The 12,021-nt window shown below is 33.4% G+C and overlaps 1 protein-coding gene across 2 annotated transcripts in view; it reads right to left on the bottom strand.

The window, feature by feature from the left end:
* LOC106472681 (myosin regulatory light polypeptide 9-like) overlaps positions 1 to 11,023 on the bottom strand; it is a 17,070-nt gene extending 6,047 nt beyond the window's left edge. Inside the window, exons 1-3 of one of the 2 annotated variants that reach the window (XM_013933335.2) lie at positions 10,768 to 11,023; positions 3,632 to 3,823; positions 1,338 to 1,567 (exon numbers count right to left, since the gene is read on the bottom strand). In XM_013933335.2, the coding sequence (XP_013788789.1) occupies positions 1,338 to 1,567; positions 3,632 to 3,818 (417 nt within the window). In that variant the 5' untranslated portion in view covers positions 3,819 to 3,823; positions 10,768 to 11,023. Of the gene's footprint in view, positions 1 to 1,337; positions 1,568 to 3,631; positions 3,824 to 10,655 lie in introns of both variants that reach the window. The other variant, XM_022401234.1, reaches the window with a different exon arrangement.
* Positions 11,024 to 12,021: the final 998 nt, after the last annotated feature.

Below are 12,021 nucleotides of genomic sequence, written 5' to 3'. Positions count from 1 at the left end.
TTAACTAAAAAAACCTAAAAAACCGTTAGAAGGACGTCGGTTTCGGGGGTACTATAGTAAAATATTAATTAAGTAAGGAAAGGGTTCGTTTGGGTTAACTTAAAATTTGAGAACTACCAATCTAAGCAATGTAAAACTCTTCTGAGGGTACTTAAAGACATTTATAAAAACTTTTTATATACAGTTAATAAAGTTTATTACTGTAAAAAAAAAACTCATAAATAAAGTATTAAAAAACACAACCACTTTTGGTCATGGGCCTACATCAGGTGCCAAATTAATCAAATGCATCTTTCATTTTTGAAAAGAAAATCACTTTTTTCAAAACACATTCAAGATTACAACAGGTCGACCAAGAAAACCTCCCTGGGAATTAGTATTTTTATTTTAGCTGCAGCATAGCGGCTCATAGAATGACTCCGAGTTTCTTTTTGGTTTTTTTTCAAGTACAAACTTTTAGCTCGTGTCTCCATCACCTCGTGACTGATTTGAGATCTAATTCCAGTTTTGGCCTCAGGATATTAAACTCTTATGACTGATGTACTTGATCAAGCCCAAGATCTCGTAAATTAATTTACTCTAATCCTGCCTAAAAGAATTTCAATTTGAGGGTAAGCTGGTAGAGATCCTGACGAGTAATAAAATCGAATGAGGTATACAAGCGCCCCAAACTTGGTATTGCTGCTGTATAAAAATAGAACTAAAACAAAGGAAAAAAAAAAAGGTCTCAGATTAATTTACTCTAATCCTACCTATGGCTATTGAGGATTCCCTCTTGTTTTTATATGTTTTAAAAATGGTTAAAATAAGTACACCATCTAGCAATCTCCAATATGTCTTTATTTATTTTTATGAACAGCAGTGCTGTGTATTTTTGAAATATATTCATAAATTTATTTTGAAGAGAAAATTTCTCTCCAACAATGAAAGCCATATTCAATTAATTGACATCTGATGTAAATCTACACTCAAAACGAGTCATTTTTTTTAATCTTCTATTTCCAAGCTTCTTTACGGTAAGGTTGCTGAATTTGTAAACAAAAAACTTCTCTGAAAATGTCATGTGGCAGTGTTTATTTTCCTCAACAAAAATTCAGTAGTTTAAGTAAAGTACTCTTTGTGTGATTAGTGATATTTCAACTTGTTACACATTTTTTACTACAATAAGCATAAGATACATATTCAAATACAACAGTTTCGGGTTAAAAACAAAAACAACTCAATTTTAAATTATTGTACCTGAAGATGTCTATCATATTAAATAAAGATCTAGTTCATAACTACTATAACCATGTTACATATTTAGTTACCCGACAAAATAACAACAAAAAACTTACAGCCTCATCTGTGAATCTATCACCCATGGTGGTAAGCAACTCTCTGAGTCTTTCTTCATGAAGATAGCCACTATTGTCCTCATCAAAGCAGGCAAATGCATTCTTTATGACATCTTCAGGGTCTGTACCTTGAAGTCGCTCACCAAACAGAGTTAAGAACATGGTGAAATTGATCGGACCCGGAGCTTCGTTCATCATATCTTCCAGGTATTTGTCTTCTGGGTTCTTCCCTACATGTATTAAAGTGAGGGTACCCAACTGATGAAATAATGCATTCTAATCTTTACGAGTAGGAAGGTGAGAAAAGTATATTTAATTTGTTATTTTCACAACTGTATTTCTGTATGGGTTGGTTCGATTTGATGGACTTTGTAACCTCAATAAAGATTTTTACAAAAATTATGATTTTTTTTGTTCTAGAATGACTCCAAATTATAACACAAATGTATAGTCTAAATAGCTTAAAATATCATAACATTATACATTTATATATATTTATAATGTTTTATATTGACTTTCCAGCCATGCCTCGATAACAATACAGAAGATACAATGACGCGGCACCCATGTTACCGTATCCAGTGATATGAAACTGACCTTTAGTCTTTACAAAGTGACCTGTCTAGGCTGTGCTTAGTGGACTAGTATTTTGTAAAATACAGTCACATTTCAATTATTATACATTATATGTATATTAATTATTACTATTTACAAATACGATCTTAAACTTATTTTCCTTAAAACATAGAACAGTAAATAATGAAGTAAAGCAAACTAGTTACGATCTTTGTACTCGTTTGCCGCTTGTTGTAGGTTGCTAAGCCTTATTAAATTGCCCACGTGGAAGATGTGAAACAAATATTTTTTTAGGTTTTATAGATACATTTTACATAGCCAAAAAATCATAAATTACTATGTCAATACCATAGAATTTCAGTATAATTTATCAAGCTTAGTAACTAAACTGTATTTGAGTCTAAAAAAAATTTTAAATTCCAAGTTCTCTAAAGACTTACCTCATTGTTTGAAATGTTGTGTGAAAAGAACAAAGTTAACACAATAACACATCAAAATGGCTGAGAAAACCACTACAGGAACAATCTGAGCTTTCGACTGGTTATTCATATCATACATAGAAGGAAGTGTATATAAGGGACCACTCTGTTTGATTCAGTACATGAGCAATATCTTAGCAAATAGAAAAGATAAGATGTTCTTATTCTATATTCTAGCTTGGCAATATCGGTAGTTTGAGTTCCTATTTTGAACAACACTGTAGATTTTGTATTTTGCCATCACAAACATCTAATCTGAACCAGTAGTGCATTCAACATACCACGTGACACACAAAAATCAATGTTTAGCTGTGTTTTTTTAATATTTACTTTTAAATTAAGAATTTAACTAACATATAGTATTAAAAATTTGAATTATAATCTAAAATTTGATACCAAATTTATTGACATAAATTCATAAAATAGTAGTTGAATAAAATTTTGAATGCAAGTCAACAAACACGATGACATGGCCTTTGACACGTGACCTGTTGAGATAGGATTAATAGAATTTTATGCTCTATTAATGTACAGTGTTATGGTTGGTCATCCTAATAACTACCAAGAAGCTCATATGAACACATACCCTAATAAAGTAATGTAAACTGTTATTTTAGATCATATGACATTACTCTTTGGGCAAAAAACATGTTATTTCATATAATTAATAAGCAATTAAAAAACTGAATTTCTTTTACTTTGTGCTAACAACTTTTAGTTTTTACAGTATGACTTCTGAGCTAATGGTATGGTTAAAAGTGATGTACAAATAAATATAGCTATGTAGTTCTATACTTGCTACATTGAGTGGGTGATCAAAAGATCAAGCCCTTCCTACATCAAGATGACACAAAAGATCCAATGTTGAACTCTAACTTAATTGGCACAAGCGGATAAAAATGATGACATTCTCCTTGGACAGGATGCTAGTCCATCGCAGGTTAACCCCCAGCTAACAGCAGGCAGCTGGGTAGACTGAAACAATAGGGGCAAAGTGCCTTGCTCATGAACACAACAGCATGGAGTGAGCCAACCTCCAAGTCATAACCATCCAACTTCAAATTCAAAGTGCAAAGCCAACTGTTCTACACTTCCTCCACACTAAGTGGGAAAGTGACCAAACATTTCTTGGTTGACAATTGTGTATTGATCCTAATTAAAAATTAAACCATTTATTGAACAATGCACATATTACATTTTAAACAAGCACAGGTACTTTAAAACAAAGTAAGTTCTTACCCAATGAAGCTAGCATATCGTGAAGATCTTCTTTATCAATAAAACCATCTCTGTTTTGGTCTATCATGTTGAATGCTTCCTTGAATTCTTGAATTTGAGCTTGGTCGAACATCGCAAATACATTGGAAGTGGCTCGTTGAGCACGTTTCTTTGGTCCAGTCCTTGATCTGGTCTTACGGCTAGACATTTTGACTACACCCAACAAGAATAAATTAAAATAAATTTCTGTATGCATCTGAAGTTCTTAAAAATACATCATAACTACTGATAACTAGTAAATACACATTAAATGGTTAAATATTATGAGTGTAGTTATTCTGAAGATGGTATTATATTAACTTTACAAAAGCATATGATTTATTATACTGCATTGATTAAACATTATTATATTGGGGGCATAAAATGTATAAATACAATTTGATAAGCACAATAGATAGGTTTTATTACATTATTTATTAACTCTTTTCATCATAAGCAACAAACAAATTAACTATTTAACTTCTGTAAAGTATTATTTTTTACAAGTTGAAGCATTTTTAGGATGATTATAGTAGTAATTCCAAAACTTGTAGAAGTATATATGAACATCTTAAGGTTAGTAGCCTTAAAATCACTATTGTTTTATTATACCTATGTGACAAATGCACTTATTATATCTGTGTAACATTTTTTACCCGTATTCATTCACCAAATATTTACTATTAAAAAGACTGTCACATGAATAAGCCAGTATATGTCATGAATATAAATGAAAGTAACTTGTAAAATTAGTAATAAATATTTTGCACACACTCAGAAAATTACTTTAGGTGGTTAATATCTTAAAAACTATAACACTACCAATGTTGAGTAATAAAGAAAAAAAAATCTCCAAACTTCTGGATAGATGACCAATCGCATGAAAGTCTTGTAAGAGACATACAGCATTTAGCCACATGAGAAAAAAATAGTCTATGATATTATTATACTATAGATTAGAGGTCTGCACAGGCATGGGCCTGAAACAATACTTATTTGGCAGTTTCATAATTTTTATTTTTGGTATCAAAGGTTAATATCTTCCTTCCCTGAAAATGTATTTCCAATAAATACTCACCTCTACACACAATCAGCTATCTTCCCAGAGCATATGCCAGAGATTTGCATGCTACTAGCCTTGAGGCAATTCCCACCTAATTTCATGCAATCTAACATGAATTGAACTACTGTAAGATGATATAATTATGTGGTAAAGCCCTCCACCAATAAGAAGGTGACATCTCCATTTCTATATTTGCACTCGAGAAATTCATTCTTTAATGAGACAAGGAATGCAAAGTGCACCAGAAGTGGGGAAGGTAGGTGGGAATGTGCGTGTATAGAGGTATCTATTGGGTGAAAAAAATGTTAACTTCTGAGAGGATACTACACCTCTTCACACAGAATTCTACATTGAAGTAATGAAGAGGCCAGTACAGTTTTACTTAGTTGAGCTCTCTTCAGAAAGTGCCCAAAGGAAGCCCATAGAGTGTGACACCTGATAGCATGAGCTCCATAGGGTCATGCCTGTGGAAGACCACATCTCATCTCGTCCAGGGTATGCTCTTTGCTCGAGAAGAAAGGAGGAAGAGGCAAATGAGCCTCATGTGTTGCAGGGATGGGTGATATATGAACATGGTCATCCAAGTAATTGTACGCATAAGGTCAAAAAGCCAATATTGTGTATCATGGTTTGGGTGTGTTCAGACCCTACTTTATGTGCTCACCTCAACTGTCAGACTATTGGACCTACACAAGCTGTGGGAGATAGGCACAGTTCTCATGTCATATAGACAGGTATAGTGTGTATGCTCACCTCAACTGAACAGACATGACCACAGGAGGAGGGCACAGCATCATTGTGTGTGCACACCTCAACTCTATTGAACAAACAGTGGCTGCAAAATGAGGGCATAGTATTATATAGTGTGGTTGCTTCAACTCAACTGAACAGACTCTCCACGGGAAAAGGACACAAGTGGCATGTGTTATAAGTATAGCTATATGAGGGGTGACCTACATATGCTATACTAACAGTGTCACAACTTTCCACCATATTAGTACTCAATTGTATATCATCCAGTTAGTGAAGATTCTCCATGGTCCACTAAGCCCTGGCTGAGAAATCGATAGACAGTCAAAGGATGAGGAATAGTGGACCATATGGGAGGAAGCTCAGAGTTGTAAAAGGTGGCAAGTGTATCCCAAAAAGGATGTGACCAACCAAAAGCAAAACCAATGAGAGACATAGGGTGTATAGACCACTCTGTCAGTAGAATGTCGACTAGCTCAGAAAGTCCGACATCAATATACAAGCCCTCAGCAATTGATAGGAAAGATGATTAACCTGATTTAAATGGGCCCAAAAGAAAAGGGATCTGAAAAAGGACCCTCATATATGGTTGGTGCAAAGAACAACCATGAAAGAGACTGAGTGGAACAAGACCAAGTGATCCACCAGTAGAGGCAGGAATAAGATTGTGCCCAAAGAACAGAGAGAAGGCAAAGCCCATTGGTATGAAGGAAATGAATGACCAACATTGAAACATCAGAATTCCTACCCTCAACAGAGAAGGAATTGTCGAAGAAAAGAAATATCCTGTATAAGAGGCAGTAAGTAGTCTGAGCATGATCCAATCACCAAGACAATACCCCAAAGAGATACTCACAAAGGGGAAAATGAACCCCAAAAAAGAAAACCATGGGTCTGTAAGGTCCATAGTTGAAGATACATTAGTGCTTTCCCTCCAAAAATGAAGGGTTATATGTAAGCTAGAGTCCCCAAAAGCAAACTAACCTCCCATGTTGGAAAAGAATGAGAAGTGTAAATCCTAGTGGCCAGATATGTCATAGATCAGGCAAAAAAGACAGAATGGACTGGGTTTAGAAAAGAGAAGAAAGTACCAAATATTAAATGTGTGTATAAGAAAGATCGCAGAACCCAGAAGTCCCTCCTACTCAATAGCCATAGGAGATGAAGAGAGCCAGGAGAAGAGGAAACATTCCAGAATGGACTAACAGAAGGAAACAGGCTGGGAAAAAGGAATGCCAACCCTGGACCATGAATATGGCAAGTAAAGGCCCACATGATACTAAACAATATAAGAGGAGCCAACAATGAATCAGATGGAAGAGCAAAGAACAGGAAAACATGAAAAAGGAGGAGGAAGTACAGAAAACAATGGGAAGGTAGGCAGACAAAGATGTATAGGAAGATGTCTGACACATCGACCATGGCCAACCACAGACTAAGTGAGAAAAACCATAGATGGGGGTCAAAGGGAGGTGAAAAGGAACTGGGAAGAGATAAGGAGCAAGGAAAGAGACCAAGGTGAAGAAATGGAAGACAACCGTTGGCTGAAAGTGAGACCAACAGCAGACGAAGAGATAGGTGCCCAAAGAATCATACATATTTGATAGTTACTGATAAAAAGAGTGATGAACTAGATAATGGCTGCAATGAGCATTCAAAGGCCACAACAGAAATAAAGCCTAAGTATGAACAATTTCCAACAATCAAGTCTAAGTATAAATCATCATCATTTGAGAATTAATAATACAATAGCTAAAGAAAATGAAAATCAAAGTTTTATTAACTATGCAAATCTCAATAAATTGAACATAGACGAGAAAGTTAAAACCATTTGGACAATACATGCTAAGAAGAAGAATGAATTTCTCGAGTGCAATTTCAGAGGTGGAGTTATTGCAGATGGAGATGTGTTCCCTTCTATTGATGGAGGGCTTTGTCACATAATTATGTTATTATGCAGTAGTGCAATTCACAATAAATCACATGAAATTAGGCAGAAGTTTCCTCAAGGCTAGTGGCATGCAAGTCTCTTTGGCAGATGCATGGGGAAGATAGCTGACTGTTTGCAAAAGTGTGGTATCATCTTGAAAGCATAGCATTACAAATATTGTCTCATGCTTCTTTTTTTTTTATGCCATTAGTTAAAATAGCCATGTGAGATAGAAAATTCTCTTTTTAGTTTATGATTTTGTTTACCATTCATTTATTATTCCTTCTATCATTTAATTTACCTGTTAGTTTTTAGTTACATTAAATCACTAACTCAACTTCTAACTGATCACATTGATTTTGAGTATATATGTATTATGAAACTGATAACAGCTTTCTCTAGCAGAGATATACAAATATTATTAATGTTGTGAAAGATTATGTGAATTTATGGTAATAGCTAGTCACATGAGATGTAATCTCGTGGACTAATGACTAAATAAAAGCCCTGCCATGAGCTTCAATGAGTAAGGCCATGAGATAATAGTTACAATTCATTATTACTGATTATTATTTGACATTGTTATTGATCTTGTAGTTGTTTAAGTACAGAATATCATGTTCTTTTTTTTAATTAGTTTTTTTTTTGTTTGTTCCTTTTTCCACAATTCCTATATTTATTGAAATAATTAAGATTTATATTTATGCTGTATAGTTCATTAATGTCAGTATCAAGTCCTAGCCAGGCACATATTTAACTGTATTTAACTTTTTTTTATTTGACCCTGGTTGTGGAGGTTGTTTTAGTCCATTATAGTCACATTAAATAGCATGTACAGTCCTGATATTTTATTTTCAATATTTTAATTTTTCTTCTTACCAAATTACTGAAGAGGTTAGTATCTATGTGATTCCGATCAATTCCAATATTTCACAAAACATTTTCAGGGTCAGGAAGTAATATTAATCGAAAGCCAAAGGAGGCACTTAAATACTTTATACAGTTATGTTCATATTTAAGAATGGGTAACTTTAAGAAAAAAGGGTTCAAAGAATGGCTATTATTGTGGATGGCCAGGTTATCTGACAGGAATAGGTTAGGATCTCAACTTTTCTTTGAAAGGGACTCATACACAATTTCCTGGAATATAAGAGTTTTAAATTTTCACTTTCTCCACCCTGTACACCTCACTCACAAGAAAAAAGTAAAAATGATGAAATTGACATTTTCTACTCAAGAGCTTAATAAATAATATTCTTGTAAGCTATATTTCAATGCTATAATTTAGTTGTTTGCTAGAGGGAGCTGCAAATGATGCTGACACTAAATCTAGAAAGGTCATAAAAGTAGTCCTAAAATCTAGAAACTTTCCATACTTGGTAGAAGTGAGAGTTCAGTATAAATACAAAAATGAAAGATCAAGTAACTGATGACAGAGGAAAGATTGACTGAGTCATGAGAGTTATGTTTTTGTAAGCTAATCAGCAATTTAGTCAGGTTTTCTTGTCAATTAAAATATTTCTGCTAAATTTTACTAGTGTATTAGGTCTCTACAGCAGTTTCATAGTTTATGTTAAAAAGTTTATTTGTGAAGTTAGTCCTGTCAGTGAATGTAGATGCAGTAAACCTTTACTGGAGAAATAAATGAATTAGTTACAATTTTGTGGTCTGGATTTCACATTTGTACCAAATAATCCGAAAGAACCTGCCCAATGATAGAATACATTATAACGGTATTTAATACCAATGCACAGAATTTGCCGATATCATAACATTTTTAACATAACCATTGTTGCATTTCTTATTTCATGGGGTGTCACTAACTCTTCTACTCCCTGCTAGAGTATTTTTACATGTGAGAATAGAATTCATTTGAAACCTTTCATGTGTGTTCATATTTGATAAACATGTTTGGTTTTTAACAAATGTGTGAATATATTAGCCACAATTAATACATCAATCATTCATACAAACAGACAACCATCAATATAACTTACAGAACAAAATAATACATCAGTGTACCTAAACAGGACATACAGCATCATACTGCCCCAACACCAGCATGTAACAAGTACTGTTACCAGATACTAGTATCCATAACTCCCATGAACATTATTAGTGGTAGTTTACATAATAGGAGTTGAGTGTTTTTATATGACAATATATATATACAACTTTATACTAATAAAGAAATTGTGAAGTTAGTTCATAACCATCAGGCACAGACAAAGGGAACAAAATGAAATTAGTGTAAGTGCCTACCATTAAGTTATACATTCTAACAAAGAGTGTAGAAAACTGTTAAATAGTAAATTGATTTATTAGACCATGAGCTATGCAGATTATTTATGGTCACATTATTAGATTAGTTCAACAGGTGAAAACTGAAGCACTTTTAATGATTTGCAATTCTTCTGTATACAAATTTGTATGTCTTCCATTATGTAATAAATATTCAAGTGTTCAATTTATTAATCCTAATAAGTTATATACACAATTATCTAACATCCCAAATAATGCTTATCATACATTCTTGCATAGTCAGAAAAAATGTATCACCTACTTATTGTTGGTCTCAGAGGATTTGTTAGATGCAAGATAAAGGGTTCAGAGGAGGGTTGGGATAGAACTTTAGAAATAAGGGTTTTCTTACACAGATAAGTTAAGATCTCAAATTATTTCTCTTTTGAAGTTTACAAAATTAACTGTACTATTGTCCAATCTACAAAAACATGCATTCTGTAGCTTAAGTTTAAAAGTTGTTGCAAGTTTATTTTGATAGTTAGAAACAGGAAACATTAAGTGATAATTAATAACCATTGAGAAAATATATATATATCATTGTGACAAACTTTTGGGTGTTTTTCAGATTATATATTTAAAACTAAAAGTATAACTTCAAAAAAAAAGATTTCCATAAAATATAGCACAAAACAGCCATTGGTTCCGTGTAATGTTTTTGTATTGCATAACCCAATTATTATTAACATATTTTCTTTCCGCCCGAAAAAAAACAAACTAATGTTACAACGGAAGAACCTACCGACCACTTTTGGGCTTCACACCCAATTACTAATACCATACATTGGGCTGACCCAATATCCAGTACAACACTTATACTTCTTATACTTAAGTTAAATTAGTTGCACTTTATTCATAATACTATCAGCTATTACTAATATTAGAAGTTTAAGTAATATTACTAGTTGTACTAGTACTAGTAGTATTAATAACAGTATTACTAAATTAGGCCTGCTACTCACATTGTAGAGCACAGCTACAAACGTCTGATTATATTTTCGAATAGGGTACTAATACCAATAAGGGTTAGCATTTTACAATTTGAGTAATTATTTAACATTAATATTGGCCTACCTCAAGTAAGTTCAACTTCCGGTAAATGTTTTGAAAACTTTTCACGTAGACGTTTAGAGAAGTTAATTTTTTGTGAATATTTTTAACTTGTTTTCACGCTACTCCTTTCCAGAGTTTATCTAGCTACAGTAACGTTAAACAACTTCGTTTTAATGGTAACACTGTGAATACTATATGACCACTTCGCCTAGAAAAGCTTTTGGGTCATTGCGTCAACGACCGCTAATAACCATTCTATATATGGACATATATTTTCATTTGGTCCATAATTATGACTCATAATATATTCCCGTTAGGTGTCGCTTACAAAATAGGTGTGGCTTGACTTCCTAAAGGATTTTTCCTGAAAATGAAGAAAAAATACTTGTCAATCAATTTTTTTTAGGGTCTAACACAATATATTTGTAAAAAAGTCTAACACCACGATAAACTGATAAATTAATAACATTAAGATTCATTTGCATCCTATAGAAATTTTAAGTTAGATAAAATGAAAAGAACCAAGAGATCTGACTAGTTCATTTTATTATTGCATAGCTTAGTGATTAGGGCGCTCAACTCTCAAACTGCGGGTCGATGATTCAATCCCAATACCAAACATGTTCGCCTCTTCAGCCGTGTGGGTGTTATAATGTTATAATCAATCCCATTATTTGAATAGAGTAGCGCAAAATTTGATGGACAGTGATGTTGACGAGCTACATTTCATCTAACCTATCACTTCAAGATTAGGGACAGCTAACGCAAATAGTCCTCGAGTAGCTTTGCGTGAAATTCAATAAAAAACACAGCAAGCAGGCATCTTTTATTAAAAATATATTGTTACGTCTCCGTTCGCTAGTTAATTTTCCGTAACTTCGTTCCGACGAAACTTTAGCGACACAAGTCCTTACTTAATAAAACTGGTTTATTCTTTCCGAATACAACTTTACAATACACTTAATTTCAACAGTCGCTCTATAACAACACTATAATCCACGTCTCACGTGGCCAACAATATTGTTATGTCTCCGTTTATTAATTAATTTTCCGTAACTTCGTTCCGACGAAACTTTAGCGGCACAAGTTCTTACTTAATAAAACTGGTTTATTCTTTCCGAATACAACTTTACAATACACTTAATTTCAACAGTCGCTCTATAACAACACTATAATCCACGTCTCACGTGGCCAACAATATTTTGTCCGCAAACATTCAATTACTCATTACACTTCTTGTTCCGTCACGTTGTGACCGTCTTATATATATAAGAC

The sequence above is a fragment of the Limulus polyphemus genome, unplaced genomic scaffold (genome assembly GCF_000517525.1).
Source record: "Limulus polyphemus unplaced genomic scaffold, Limulus_polyphemus-2.1.2 Scaffold5520, whole genome shotgun sequence".
NCBI lineage: Eukaryota > Metazoa > Arthropoda > Merostomata > Xiphosura > Limulidae > Limulus > Limulus polyphemus.
This window is presented reverse-complemented; position numbering and strand designations above follow the sequence as displayed.